Below are 15,346 nucleotides of genomic sequence, written 5' to 3'. Positions count from 1 at the left end.
CCTTTGAAAAAGTCGGCATCGACTTGCTTCACCCACTCCCTAAGACGTCAGCTGGCTACTGCTGGATTATAGTATGCATAGATTATCTTACTCGCTACACGGAAACGGCAGCACTTCCATCCGCCACTGCAGCAGATGTCTCTTCATTTTTGTTGCATCACGTCACACTCCTTCACGGCGCTCCCCGGGTTGTCATCAGTGACCGTGGACGGCAATTCACTGCCGACGTCGTTGAAGAACCTTTACGGCTTTGTGGTTCTGCATATCGGCATTCCGCTCCTTACCACCTGCAAACCAATGGCCTCACGGAGCGGACGAATCGAACCCTTACCAACATGGTATCAATGTATGTCGCTGCTGACCACAAGAATTGGGACGCCGTCTTACCTTTTGTAACGTACGCGTACAATAGTGCCGAGCACGAAGTTACTGGATATGCGCCGTTCTTTCTGCTGTACGCACGCGCTCCCCAGAGGTTTCTGGACACTATTCTACCTTTATCATGCCAAGAAGATCCTTCCATCGCATAGCAGTTTGGGCGAGTTGGTATGTCATGACTGTTTTAGGCTTGTAGCGCAGCTCGGCAGAGCAAAAAAGGAATAAGGTAGGGGTAATCAAAGGGAACGGGAAAGCGCTCACTCTGTTTCCCGTTCCCTTTGATTACCCCTACCTTATTCCTTTTTTGCTCTGCCGAGCTGCGCTACAAGCCTAAAACAGTCCTTCCATCGCCCAAACTCTGTGTTGTGCTGAGGAAGCACGTCGGCTGGCGCATCTTAGGACGTTGTCCTCACAAGGCAACAGCAAGATTCGCTATGATGCGCGGCATATCCCTGTCAGCTTTACTCCCGGTGATTATGTTTGGTTGTGGACACCTGTTTGCAAAAATGGCTGTGGCTTAGCTAAGGTTAAGCCCAGGATGCGAAGCACGTGAACAACTGACGGCATGACGGCATGTGAAGCACTGAACGGCAGTGAAGCACTGACGGCACTGAAGCATGACGGCATGTGAACTATGCCGTCGCCAAAGGGACGGCAAGTAATTGGTGTTCACGTGTGGCGCTTAGTTGTTCACGTGGCCAGACTCAAGCAGTACAATCACAGGTCCCTTTAACTCGCTCAGCGAGCTTCGTCTGCCCCCGGGGAAAATGTTGCAGCACTGTGCGACTGAGGCAGAAGAAGAAGTAGAGTGTGCGCGCCTGATCTCGGGCTACTCTGCACCGGCTGGGCCTAGCCTGTAGTTTCCATCTCGGACCTCGTTTCACCCTGTAAATAAACATCATTCGTAAAAAGGTATATAATCATCAGCCCATTCTATGTCCACTGCAGGACGAAGGCCCCTCTCTGCGACCTCCAATTACCCCTGTCTTGCGCCAACTGATTCCAACTAGCAACCGCAAATTTTTTAATTTTGCCACACCATTTAGTCTTCTGCCATCCTCTACTGCCCTTATCTTCTTCTGTAACCATTCTGTCACCCTAATGGCATAATATATATTGTAAGGAAGATAACGAATGTGCACACAGAGCCAGCAGCATCGGCAGCATCAAGCGCGCAGCAGAGGCTTGAGCTCGGGAACTGCTCGGTGCATCCAAGAACCGGCGGTCGCTATGAACCTGAATAAATCTCCTTTATAAGTGATGGAGCCGTGCGGGGTAACGTTCCATTCTACCATCCTGGAACTCTGTTCTCGGACACTATCCTCTGCCATGCCGGACACCGACCAGCAGACTCTTCCATCGCCACCCGTTTCTTGCGCTGGCACCATTCGCCAGCGGGAGCCTCCTATCTTCAGCGAAACCGATGACAACAATGTTGAAGAGTGGCTGTCGTCCTACGAATGGGTGAGCGTTCACAACAAATGGAACGACTAGGACAAACTGGCTTAAGTATAATTCTACCTCGTGGGCGTGGCCAGTCTCTGGTTCAGAAATCATGAGAGGGATATCCGAATGTGGTCAGCGTTCAAGATGTCGATTACATAAGTATTTGACCGACCCGCCGTCAGGAAACTCCGAGCCGAGCAGCGTTTGTGTACAGGCGCACAGGACACAGGTGAGACATTCACCAGCTATATAGAAGACATTCTAGATTTGTGCAGGCGCGTGAATGCTGCCATGATGGAATCGGAAAAGAACAAGCACGTCATGAAGGGAATCGATGATGACGCGTTCCAGATGCTTCTGGCTACGGACCTGCGCACAGCTGGCGACGTCATCAGCTTGTGCCAGAGCTATGATGAATTACGTGAGCAGTGAGCTCCGACAAGGCGACAACCCACACCAAATGCGGCGTCACTCTGCAGCCTGACCACCGGCCCAGAACAAGCCTCTCTGATAACCCAAATCGAGGATTTCGTGTGCGAAGAAGTCGCACGACAGCTATCCCTGGTGTCCGTCACTCAGAAGTCTGCCAGCACTTTGCTGTCTCATTGCCGTAACGGGACCCATGAAGAGGTCGCGGAAGCGCTGCCGGCTGTTCACCAGCAGGATGTTGTGACTACACGTCACTTATGCTACGGTTGCTGCAATGGCCCCTCGCACTGTGCCCGTGTGTCGCTTCCAGCACCCTGCGCACGGCCCTCCCCCTTCTGTTCCCTGGGCCACCACTGCCGTCGCTAATCCGTGGCGCACGCCGGACAATCGTCCTATATGCTTTGCATGTAGGTATCCCAGTCATGTCACAAGGTTCTGCCGCCGATCGCAGGCGTTTGATGACGATTGTCGAGTGCCCTATGTGCCGCCTGATTCAAATGCGCCTTACGGACCCTTTGACCCATCACCAGCTCGCTCCCAGACTGATCGCTGTCCTCAGTTCGAACGCCTCCGATCACCCTCCCCACGTCGCCGATCGTTTTCCCCCATGCATCGACGACCCGTATCTAACAAAGAGAGAAACTAGACGACGCAGTTCCTGAGGCAACAACTGCGCAAGTGGCGACATGCTGAAGTCCTCCTCCTTTACCTGCCAATGTCATTGATGTGTTTATCGAAGATGTCGCTACAGTTGCCCTCGTCAATACCGGTGCTGCTATTTCAGTTATGGAAGCCAGGTTTTGCCGCTTGCTTCGTAAAGTGATGACGTCTCTGTCTGGATTGTCGCTTCGAACGGCGAGTGCTCAACCTATTCGCCCTACCGCTGCTTGTACTGCCCGCATGACCATACAGGACGTTTTCTACACGATTGAATTCATAGTTCTTTCATTGTGCTCCCATATCACAATGCCATCATCAATTGTGCTCGGGCTGAGATTGAACTTTTCCACCTTGGTGACCCGGCCTCCGTCGATGCTCATCCTGCCGCTAAAATTGCCGTGAAAGAAGACACCTGTATTCCCCCGTGCTCTTCAGCATTCTTACCAGTCTTCTGTAGTACCTTATCCGACGGGACAGTCTTCTTCATGCCCTCTCATCACTTTTGTTACCCGAAAAGCGCTTCCTTTGCCCTTTGCAGCTCTTGACCTTGCCGCTGGTGTCAGCATGATGCCCATTTACAATCATGTTTCATCGCCGCTATCACTGCTCCGCTGCGAATGCCTTGGTTATGTCGAGTCGGTCAATTCAACACGAATTGTCTCCGTCCTCGACGAAGTGCCTTCTACTGCTGTCCATGAACTGAGTGCCCTCTCCGTACCCGACTCAACATGGACTGGTTGAGACCATTCATCGGCGAAGATCTGACGCATTCGCAGCGATCTCAACTTCTCGCAATCCTTCAGCACTTCCGCCGTTCTTTCGACGTTGCTCAAACATCTCTTGGCCGTGCATCGACGGTTGAGCTTTACATCGACACCGGCTCTCACTCACCACTGCGGCAAAGACCATATCACGTGTCCGCTATGGAATGTCGCGTCATTGCAGACAAGGTCGATGACATGCTCCGTTGAAGCATCATTCAACCTTCCCAAAGCCCATGGGCCTCTCCCATGGTCCTCGTCACAAAAAAAGACGGTTCCATCAGCTTCTGTGTTGATTTTCAACGGTTGAACAAGATCATGCTGAAGGACACCTACCCATTACCACGAAACGATGATGCTCTGGACTGTTTGCAGGGAGCCGAGTTCTTTTCTTCGCTGGATTTGCGGTCAGGCTACTGGCAGGTTCCGATGGCAGAGGCCGATCACCCAAAAACTGCTTTTGTTACACCTGACGGCTTGTATGAATTCACCGTCATGCCTTTCGGACTTTGCAACGCACCTGCTACGTTCGAAAGAATGATGGATAATGTTCTGCGTGGCCTCAAACAGAAAATCTGTCTTTGCTACCTTGACGACATTATGGTGTTCACCCCTGATTTCGCAATGCACCTGCTCTGCCTCCAGCACGTACTCACTTGCTTGACCGACGCCGGGTTGCAACTTAACCTGAAGAAGTGCCGATTTGCTGTTCATCAGCTTACAATTTTAGGCCATGTCGTGTCAAAGGAGGGCATTCGCCTGGATTCCGAGAAGCTATGTGCGGTTACTGTGTTCCCAAAACCTACCATTATGAAAGAGCTAAGCAGTTTTATCGGCCTCTACGGCCATGTCATGTCAAAGGAGGGCATTCACCTGGATTCCGAGAAGCTATGTGCGGTTACTGTGTTCCTAAAACCTACGATTATGAAAGAGCTAAGCAGTTTTATCGGCCTCTACTCTTACTTCCGGCGATTAGTTTGAAAGTTCGCGTCAATTATATCGCCTCTCATGCAGTTCCTTGGTGGCGCTAGAGATCTCTCTTCGTGGTCTCCAGTGTGTGACGACGCCTTCACAACCTTGCGCCGTCTTCTCAAGACGCCACCCATTTTGACCCTCAAGCATCAACTGAAATCTATACCGATGCAAGCGGTGTGGGCCTTGGCGCTGTGTTGGCACAGCGTCAACCTGGTTACACAGAATATGTCGTCGCACATGCGAGTCGCACGTTAAACAAGGCGGAGACCAATTACAGCGTTACAGAAAAGGAGTGTTTGGCCATAATGTGGGCACTTAGCAAGTTTCGCCCATATTTATACGGCCGATCGTTTGATGTAGTGACCGACCACCACGCACTATGTTGGCTGTCGACGCTCAAAGATCCATTGGGCTGCCTTGCCTGCTGGGCATTGTGAACCCAAGAATATGACATCCGCATGGTTTACCGTTCCGGGCGAAAGGACTCCAACGCTGACACGCTATCCCGCTCGCCGCTTCCCCCGAAGGCCAGTCACGACTCGTCGTGTGAGGGCACATTATCCTCTCTGGAAGTTGACACTATCGCTGCTGCACAGCGTAATGATCCCTGGACTGCATCTCTGCTTGACCTTCTCTCGGATATGTCGCAAGTTTCGGCGTCACATACCCTTCGCCGCCAATTTCCTCATTTTGCGATTCGAGACCAGCTACTATATCGACGCAACTATGTCCCAGAGGGACGCACCTGGTTACTCGTCATTCCAAGAACCTTGCGATCAGAGCTCTGCTCCTCGTTCCACGTCGACCCTCAGTGTGGCCACGCAGGAGTCTTCAAGACCTACGAAAGACTGACCCCTCTATTACTGGCTGGGAATGTACAATTTCGTTCGAAAGTTTGTCCGCTCTTGTCATGAGTGCCAATGCCGCAAAGCGCCACCGCAGAAGTCCGCCGGTGAACTCCAGCCTTTACAATGCCCATCCGGACCCTTTGATCGCGTCGGCATAGATCTCTACGGGCCACTTCCATTGACTCCTACCGGCAACAGGTGGATAATCGTTGCGGTAAACCACTTAACCCATTATGCGGAGACTGCTGCTCTACCAAATGCTACAGTACAGGAGGTCGCCAATTTTATACTTCACCGTTTTCTTCTTCGTCATGGAGGTCCACGTGAACTTTTAAGCGACAGAGGCCGCGCCTTCTTATCTGAAGTCATCGAACAACTGCTAGCTGAATGCGCTATTGTTCATCGTAAATGCACTGCTTATCACCTACAGACTAACGATACCATGGAATGCTTTAATCGAACTCTTGGTGACATGCTCACCATGTATGTCTCACCTGATCACTCTAACTGGGACCTAGTTCTTCCTTTTGTCACCTGCGCCTACAACACTGCGACTCGGGCCACTACCGGATTCTCACCCTTTTACGTTCTTTGCGGCCGTCATCCTTCACACACAATCGACACCATTCTGCCTTACCGGCCGGACCCATCCGAATGCCTGCCAATCTCGGAAGCTGCCAGACACGCTGAGGAATGTCGCCAGGTGGCACGCCAATTCACCTCGGACGACCAGAACCGTCAAAAAGCCATTCACGATGCCCAGAACTCGACTCCCACTTTTCTTCCAGGTGATCTCGTCTGGTTGTTAGTGCCACACCGCACGCCTGGGCTCGCTTCAAACTTATTCCGAAGTAGTACGGGCCATACCGCGTTCTCGAGAGAACATCACCTGTTAATTACCTGGTTGAGCTGCTAACGCCGCCATCCGACATGCGATGTCGTAACCTCGAAGTCGTTCACGTTCAGCGTCTCAAGCCGCATCACCATTCTACCGTCCATCCAGAAAACTAAGTCGCCAGGATGGCTCGTTTATTTCCGCGGGGCCATTGTAAGGAAGACAACGAATGTGCACACAGAGTCAGCAGCATCGGCAGCATCAAGCGCGCAGCAGAGGCTCGAGCTCGGGAACTGATCGGTGCATCCTAGAACCGGCGGCCGCTACGAACCCCAATATTGTCGCATGCATGACTATTACTAATATTGCTTCGCCTTTCCGGCAAAACTGCAGCCTCTCTCTCTCTCTTTTTTTTTTCTTTTTCTGTGAGTCCGAGTATAAATGCTGCTGTTCATTCTGGTTTCGAGTGAATCCAACTTGGCCTCATTTCCATTACTGAGTGAATTATACAGTGTTCCCCAACTATCATGCACCAAGACTTAAAAAAAAAAAAGATAGAGCAGTTGCATTACTGGAAGGAAACCTAGTGCATATTCTTTCCAGTACAGTGGAGTAGTTGCCAGTAATTCTTTCGTTACTGAGATTTAATTCGGTAATTGCAATTAATTATCTAGCTCGAGAAGTACTGTCATAATTTTCAAAGTGTCAATGAGCCATTTGTAGGCACCCAAAATGGCATCTAACTGCGGTGTTTTCAGCGACGTACTAATTGCATACAATTTTTTATGAATGGCAAAGAAACCTCACGAAATATACAAAATACCATGGGAGTGCGCTCCCACCCGCATGATAAAGCAGCACCCTCAAATAAGCTGACTGAATGCTTCAAAATACCGGTTTTGCTCGCACTGAATCGAAAGTGTGTGCGAAGCTATATTTTTCGCCAGAAACTTGCTTCGGACCAAAGCCAAATTAAAGTGACCGTATTATTTTTCATGAAAGTGTACAAGTGCTGCAAATACAGGTTTGTGTAAAAAAATAAAAGAAATAAACAGACCGAGAAGCGACCAACTTGTAGAGAAAAGGCAAAAGTGGTGCGCTGAAGAAAGTAAATATACCACTTCTAAATGAGCCGAATTGGTAATTATGATGTCTGCACAAAAAAAGAACACAGAAACAAAAAACGTCAGATTTCAGTGTGCCCTTATTTATCTATGAATTCGTAAGCTTCGTTGAACAGCAGCTGCTGCCTAGAGGACATGTTCGAATAGGTATTCTTTTGCAGATACGCAGTACTGTGTCTTCTTTATCACATCTTCAGTGGCTTTCTTGACTGACGCCGACATCTGTTATCCTTACCTTGAACTTATCTGACATCTGTCTCGATCACGTATGCACAATTTTTCACATAACCCCAAAGAAAGAAATCAAGTGGAGAGAGGTCAGGTGACCTAGCCAGTCAATTTACAGGCCCGTGCCTATCTATTGTGCATGAAAAGTTGCATTCAGACAGTTTTGTGCTTGGCTGCTGCTGTGTGCTCGCGCCCCATCTGGCTGATACCGCAGAAGTGGAAGATGTGACAGCGGGACTTTGCAGAGAAACTCATCCACCATTCTTTCAAGTATTTTGTCCACATAACCCTATCCAATCAATGTGGAATAGAAGAAGATAGGAGCGATTATAGCACCGGCGTAATTTGTGCACCACACATTGAACGACTACAGGTACTGGTGCCGAGTGCGCTTTACCCAGTGTGGATTGGAGTCACTCAATCAGTGTGCATTATGTTTAATTTACCTGGGCATTTCTGCAAAAGTTGGCTTCATCTGTGCGCATGATGTTGCTCAAAAAGTCTGGTGACTCATCAGCTTTTTGTGAGGAATCAATTAGACAAATCTAGACGATTTGACAGGTCCCTATCTTCCAAGCATTGGTGCTGGTTAAGGTTGTACGGGTGAAAGGCCATCATTTAGAATCCTCCAAACTGATGACTTGGAAATTGGTAACTGGGCAGCCACGTCCCGCACGCTAGCATGAGGGATTGAGGCCATAAATGCTAGAACATCCGTGTGTAGGCTAGGACTCAAAGATGGCATCCTCCGCCACTGTTTCTTGAAGCTGCCGGTTTGTCTTAGGTTTTCATAATTTCTGACGATAGTCAACGCATTTCAAGTCAAGGACTGATATATACATTTGCAGCCTTCCTCTTGTTGCCATTTGCAGATCTCAAGGCAAGGATCATGTTTACTTTCTGCTCATTTGAGAAAGACATGGTGACTGGAACGAAACAAAACGCACCTTTAAACCTTTGCACTGACGTGGTCAATTTGCTTTTGTGGTGCTACGTGTCGTGGAAAAAACAAAAAAAAAACACCCATGCACTTTATTTATGCTAAGACAACAGCTATCACACCTTGTTTCCAACTAACACCAAATGCCGTGTTACTTTGGCCGAGGCGCGGTAGATAAGGCACTAGCTCGATCACGTTTTTCTTTATTTCGTTCTGGACAACGCAGCGGGAGCCTGTTCAATAGCACTGCTTATGGTCTGGGTGGGAGCACACTCATGTGGTATTCTCTATATTTTGCGGGGTTTATTTATCAGTCAGAAAAATATTAGTGCACAATTAGTATGTCACTGAAAATACCGCAGTTAGATGGTCCTTGGCTGTGCCTTCAAATGCATCATTTACACTTTGTTTGATAATCAGGATAGTATGTCTCGAGTTAGATAATTCATTACAATTACCTAGTTAGATCTCAGTAATGAAAAAAATTATTGGCAGTTACTCTACTGTACTGAAATCAATATGCACTAGGTTTTCTTCAAGAAACACATTGCTCTTTTTAGAAAAATCTTGCTGCATGATTGTTAATTGGGACACCCTGTATTTATTTACGACCTTTGCATGTGAGTGACGATGTTTCCATCTCTAATGAACGTTGTAAATTATTATGTTTTTTTTTCCTCAGGGTCGTTAGCATTGCTTACTGGAAAGAGAAGCGATACTGGGACACACAACATTCAGGTGCATTTCACACACCGTTGATGAGGCTCTGCCAAAGGGGTCACTGAAGTTTATAGGATTTGTTTCATGGTCAAAAAAGCAAGCAAAGCAATTTGAAGCATGGTGACCATACAGCAACATATTCATTCTCTAGGTATAGGCTACCTATTCTTCTCTAAATAATTTTGAATTGGCTACCTCCATCTCTTTCAATAATATAAGCTTTGTCCTGTGCAGGCATGTACCCAGGTCCCCTCCACCCCCCCCGGAAATTAAGCACCCCCCCTCCCCACGCCCCCAATAGTCGCACACATTCCTAAAACGCCGCCAAATTAGTGTTGAGACTTGAGAGATATTCTGTGGTCAACATTTTGCTGCCTTTTTCACTCCTTTTGGATGATTATCTTTATTGGCATCTCCTGGGTTGTGAAGGCCAGTTTTCTAATCGATTCGGTGCCCACGCGATTAACTCAAGATGCGTTCAGTTGCCACCATCTATTCTACGGTCACGCGCATGGCTGTAGCTTCGTTAGTTCAACCTTCTTTGTTTAGACTGATCCAGGGACCAGGAAAGGAATTCGGTTTGCAGTCAGCTGGTCCGTATGCTTGAGGAATGAGTTGCAACTGGAGAAAACACCAGCTGAGTTTAACTTTTCTTTTTGCTTCATTATTCCCTCGAGTGGCACATCGTCGGAAACCATATACCCGGGATCTGGGTTAAATAAAGTGCAAATTCAAATAATGCAAAAGACCTCCATCATCAAACCCTGCAATAACCCTTAAACCCATAAGCAACACGACTGTCACCCGTTACCTCGTCTGGGTTTTCCCTAATTGTACAGCACCTTTTGTGCAGAATCGGCAACTGGAAACAAGAGTCGCAATGAGTTAGCCAAGGCAACAACCAAACCAAGGCAAGGCAACAGCCAAACAGGAAGGAAAAGCGAAAATTAACAGTTTAACCATTGTTTATGAAAATATTTATCCATCAACATCTCTTTATTTAAAAAGGAAGTAGACAAAATGCTGCCACAAGTCCTGTGCTCTACGCGGTCATACGGGACTGGCGGCCACGCATTGTCACGCAATTTCCCAAATAACGATACGAGTCGGTTTTGGTGCTTCACTTGGTAGAGCAGTAATCTAGGGATCCAAAAGAACTGTGATTGAGCCGCAAATCTATACTTTTCTATAATTCTTCCAGAGATGATAATAATAAAAAAAAAAAACGCCTATATAGTCGCATACAGCTTAAGCCTGCAGTGAAGCCCCACATGTCCTCATAACCACCAGCCATTGTTCCTCCGCGAGGCTGCACATAATTCGTACTTCAAACTTTTCGTGTTACCCAAATAAGGTGTTAAACACAAGAACAAAATTATTATTGCGTAATTTTATACGTTTTTCCTCGCCTATTATAGTGGAATGGCAAAAGCCTAATTCTTTATTGAAGTGAAATAAAATGCTTGTTTCGCTGGAACTATTTATTGTCAAGTTTCACGTCAGCTGGCAGTGAAATTTCATGAGTAAAACGGGCTCAGCAGCGAAATGAACTGTACTGCAGACTTTTGAAGATTGAATTAATTATGGATTATTATGTGCCAGAACCACAATCTGATAATGAGGCTTGCTGTAGTGGGGGACTCTGGACATTTTGACAACTTGGGGTTCTTTAACGTGTACCTAAATCTAAGTAGGCGGGTGTTTTCGCATTTTGTCCCCATCAAAATGCGGCCACCGTGGCAGAGATTTAATCCCGCAACCTCGTGCTTAGGAGCCTAACACCATACCCACTAAGGAACCACTGCGGGTAGATTTTTGAAGAGCGAAATGCTCAGGCTTCATATGCTTTGTCCATGTCTGTTGCACACCTCATTGCCTCCGTTGATAAAGAGACTCTTCAAGAACAGCAGACACTCCGGAGGTATCAAGTATGACGCCATTTTGAAAAGGCCGCATGACGACAACTTTGTTTGCTTCTGTGATTGGCTGGCGAAGTAACACAACCCCGCATGGTCTGTGAGCCTTGGTTGTTAACTGCAGTTTTTTTACGTTGTATGCTACTATAGAAATCTACTATAGCGAGAGGCCTTCGTCCTTCAGTGGACATAAAATAGGCTGATGATGATGAACTTTCTTTTGCACTTTCGTTTGTTTACTTGTTATTGGCAGGGTTCTTCCTGCGTGAGTTCATTCAATGTGTTTCCTCATTTGCCAAATCAAGAAGAGGTGTATCTCACAGGCATACTATGTGAGATACACCATTTTTCATTTCTCTTTGGCACATTTACACGTGTTTATGGCGAATGGCAGGCCTTATTCACATTTGTACTAGTAAAGGTACCCCCTCCCCCCTTTGCACAGAAAAATTATCTTGGGTTAGACCCCCTCCTGAAAAAAAAATCCTGGGTACGTGCCTGCCTGTGTGTATATTTAAATACATTGTGTATGTGCACAGTGGAAATTTAACACAATGTCGAAGTGAGAAAATAGGTATGAAGCAGCCACAGCTAGTGCTTCTATTGCATGTGTCCTCCTATTGTCAGGTTTTGCAGAATTAATAAAAGCGAAAGTATAAATTAAAAGCCGTGCAAGTCCGCGCTAACAATGATGCAGTAACCTATTAGCCCCAGTAAAATATCAAGTGATGAGGTCGCGGAAAGTCAAGAGAGACCTCAAATGACGTGGGTGACAAAGCTCTGGTAATAACACTTAAGGTGTGCGTGTCTGGGGGGGGGGGGGGAGGCGGCTCAGACCCCCCCCCCCCCGAGGAAAACTCCGGAGTGGGCTCGGTCCAGGGACCCCACCCCCCTAGCCAGCGCCTATGCAACAGATCATGTGCAATAGCTCCAGAAGACTCGAACTGCTGAAGTTCCCAACAGTCAATGTTGCTGCGACATTTTTCCAGCCGCGCACGTCTGTCAATGTCACGCAGTGGACCGCCGGCCAAAACTGCCTTTCACGGCTGAGCCAGCCACGCAAGTATCAGGCGAAGAACCCGCTACGTGTGTGCCGCGCATTGCGATTCCGGCCTTTCCGGCAGCTCGGATGCCCACATCGTGATGTTCCTATTGGTCGTTCGACAACTAACGTCACTCGACTGCATGACGTCAAATGTGGCGACCAACGAGCGACAAGCAACACTACTACTGCGAAGACCGATAACGGGACTCACCAGCGCGGAGACAACGGCACAGCAAAGCAAAACGAAGCAGTACGCACACTCTAGGCAGCACAAAAAGCTCAGGAGAGACGAACGGGCCGGGTTTGTCAGTCTGTACAATTAAGAGGCAAGCCCCTGTGGAGGCAATTTCAAAAGTGCATATTATCCGCCCCACTATTCAAAGGACGCGACGTCCCTGCGGCGCACCACCTCACCTCATTTTGGCGATCCGCGCTACCGTCCTCTTGATCTGCGCCGATCGGCCGGACCAAAACTTGCGCCACGCGTAACGTGTTTTGACGGCTGGACCCTTGGCGTTCAGCTTAGCTGCCGCTTCTTCCCAGAGCCGTTCGCGCTCCCACGGCTCCACTTCTTTTGCCTTCTCCTTGGAGCCACTCGCCAAGTACGGGTGTTCGTTCAGGAATTCCAGCAACATCTCCATCTGCCTCGGAGAAACGCGCGGTCCCAGCTTACGCGTCCCAATCTCGGACATTGAAGAAAGCGCGGCTGCTGCTGACGGGCCATTTTCCGCCATATTGTTTTCTTCGACCGGCGGCTTCGGATCTGTGATAATGCACGGGGCACGTGAGCAAGCCAACAAGGGCCCAATGATCGAAAAAGGCCAACATTTAACAAATTTCGCAACCAAGAAAATTTGCAGTCTACTGCTAATTTGAAACACCAGAAAAACTTTCCCAGATTGAATTTATTTGATTGAATTGCCACAGTAACAAAATTCAATCTCAAAGGTTTTGCCAGGCTACGCATATGGGCTACGTGCTAGCGCCAAAAGCATGTCAAAAGATGGTCAAAGTAAGTTTTGTCATCGCCTTCAAGATTCGAGTTTACCGGAAGCGGTCGCTGGGCGCTCGATTAGGAATCCGTACGAGTCGGTAGCTGTCTCGGCGGAGCCAATCCAGTGAGGAGCTCGCATGTTTGTTTTCGCCAGTTTTCGCAGCTTTTTGCTGGTGGCTTTTGCAGATTGTGTAGTTTGGTCGTGTGCATACGAAGTACCGTGCGAGGAGTGTTGGTGCCTGTATTGAACTTTGTTCGGCCCAGCACAGTTGGCCATTCATATGGTAAGTGCATTGCCGTGCGGTATGTTCTACGGCGTCGCCATATACAGCTTCCACGGAGGCGGTGCGGCGCTAGCCATGTTTTGATGCCCTGTCAAGTCTGGCCGCCTGTATGGTTATGGCAGGGCTTCGTCCGGGAAAGGCAGCCGGCCTTGACGCGCTTTCATTTTTAACCAGCACTTACTTCTACACTGTTAGGTAAAAAATGGCTGTGGCTTAGGTAAGGTTAAGCCCAGGATGCGAAGCATACTAGCCTTTATTTTAGTTGTTGAACCAGTGTTTAGCCTGGTGAACTGCTGTTGCTTGGCTATATTTGGTTCGGCTAGACGAAGAAACAACTCATGCATTACTTCTTCGCCTTCAAGAGTGGAACGCGACAGCGTTCCCGTCGACCCGCCAAGGGGTGTAAGACAATGGGCTACAGGGCAGCGACTACGCGCCCCGCATTGGACGCGGTGAGCGTCGAGCAAAGCAGCGTTCGGCGCGGCAACGAAATGTGCGCCTGAGCAAGAGACGCACGCCTTAGAAACAGCGCGTTTCTAAGGCAACACCGCATTCACTAGAGGCGCTTTTGTACCGCTTTGAAGCGTTGTACTCGTGGCTCAGTGGTAGCGTCTCCGTCCCACACTCCGGAGACCCTGGTTCGATTCCCACCCAGCCCGTCTTGCAAGAGTTGAGCCAAAGCCACTTCTCCTCTGTCGTGACGTCACGGTGTCACGTGATTTCATGGTCACCGCCGCGCCTGAGGAGCTGGGTTGAGCCCTCGTAATATGCTTCGCATAAAAAAAAAAAAAAAAAAACGACCGAAAGGTTCTGAGCGCGCGTCTCGGAATTCGAACTACTGCTGAATAGCTCACGTCACCTGCAGCACTCAACACATTCGAAGGCGCTTGACCGACCCTGTCATCAGGCCGTGTATTGATGCGCCTCTAGAACTCCCTTTGCTCTAAAGCCCGGGGCAGGTGCAGCTAATAATTCTATATTGAAGCAGGGAAAGTAGCCCGATGGACAGAACGTAAAGACGTGACAGACAGCGGCGCTGAATGGCAACGAAACGTTTAATGATGCGATTCGCATTTTTAGCCTTCTTCAGTAACTTTGTGTCTATCTAGATAATCTAGCACATCACACATATATTGTGTAGAAACAAAACAACGAATAAAAAAACCACTAAAACTGTAGCACTTGTTGGGCACTACTAATGCAGCAAGTGCATAAAGCGCTCATATTAATTAGTGTCCGATAACTGCAAAATTATTGTTCAAAATTCAATGTCCATCGTTTACAACTCATTCGTTTATGAAGCTTTCGTTCAGGCAGTGGAGACTAATTAAAGGGCAGACAATGGAGAGGAGCCTTTCTTCTGGTATGATCCATGGCTTTATCTGTAGTGCAGAAAGCTTGATGAGAGTATGTGGTGAGCATTAGAGAGCGCCTGTGGGTGAAGGGGTGGTGAAAGTGAGTGTGAAACTTTGAACCCCGTGTAGTCTTGCATCAAAAACCCTGTAGCTTCGCTATTACAGCATCTTTTTAAAAAAAGTTTTGCAGCTGTATGCTTGTAGCCTGGTACACAGCGGCCATTATAGAACAAATTTTCGAGCTCGGATTGGTTTAGGGGTCCTCAAGGCCTTGATGGGACCATGCAAGCTTCTTCGGGCTTTCTGCCTGGTAAGCAAGACTTTTCCCACCTAATGAGCACAATAAATGCTAAGCGCCTGCATGCCCTGTTCAGTAATTTCTGAAGTACAGAATGAGGCTCTTGCATG

The 15,346-nt window shown here is 48.2% G+C and overlaps 2 protein-coding genes across 4 annotated transcripts in view; one reads left to right on the top strand and one right to left on the bottom strand.

Moving 5' to 3' along the window:
- The window catches only part of LOC135899636 (uncharacterized), a 92,683-nt gene extending 79,514 nt beyond the window's left edge, over nt 1–13,169 (bottom strand). For both annotated transcript variants that reach the window (XM_065428940.1, XM_065428941.1), the window contains exon 1: nt 12,720–13,169. In XM_065428940.1, the coding sequence (XP_065285012.1) occupies nt 12,720–13,039 (320 nt within the window). In that variant the 5' untranslated portion in view covers nt 13,040–13,169. The remainder of the gene's footprint in view (nt 1–12,719) is intronic.
- Nucleotides 13,170–13,418: 249 nt separating this feature from the next.
- Nucleotides 13,419–15,346, top strand: part of BTBD9 (BTB (POZ) domain containing 9) — a 205,307-nt gene continuing 203,379 nt past the window's right edge. For both annotated transcript variants that reach the window (XM_065428937.1, XM_065428938.1), the window contains exon 1: nt 13,419–13,583. The gene's annotated coding sequence lies outside the window, so the exon portion shown is untranslated. The remainder of the gene's footprint in view (nt 13,584–15,346) is intronic.

This window comes from Dermacentor albipictus, unplaced genomic scaffold (assembly GCF_038994185.2).
Source record: "Dermacentor albipictus isolate Rhodes 1998 colony unplaced genomic scaffold, USDA_Dalb.pri_finalv2 scaffold_16, whole genome shotgun sequence".
Lineage (NCBI taxonomy): Eukaryota > Metazoa > Arthropoda > Arachnida > Ixodida > Ixodidae > Dermacentor > Dermacentor albipictus.
The sequence above is the reverse complement of the archived record's forward strand: the minus strand, read 5'-3'. Positions and strand labels throughout refer to the sequence as shown.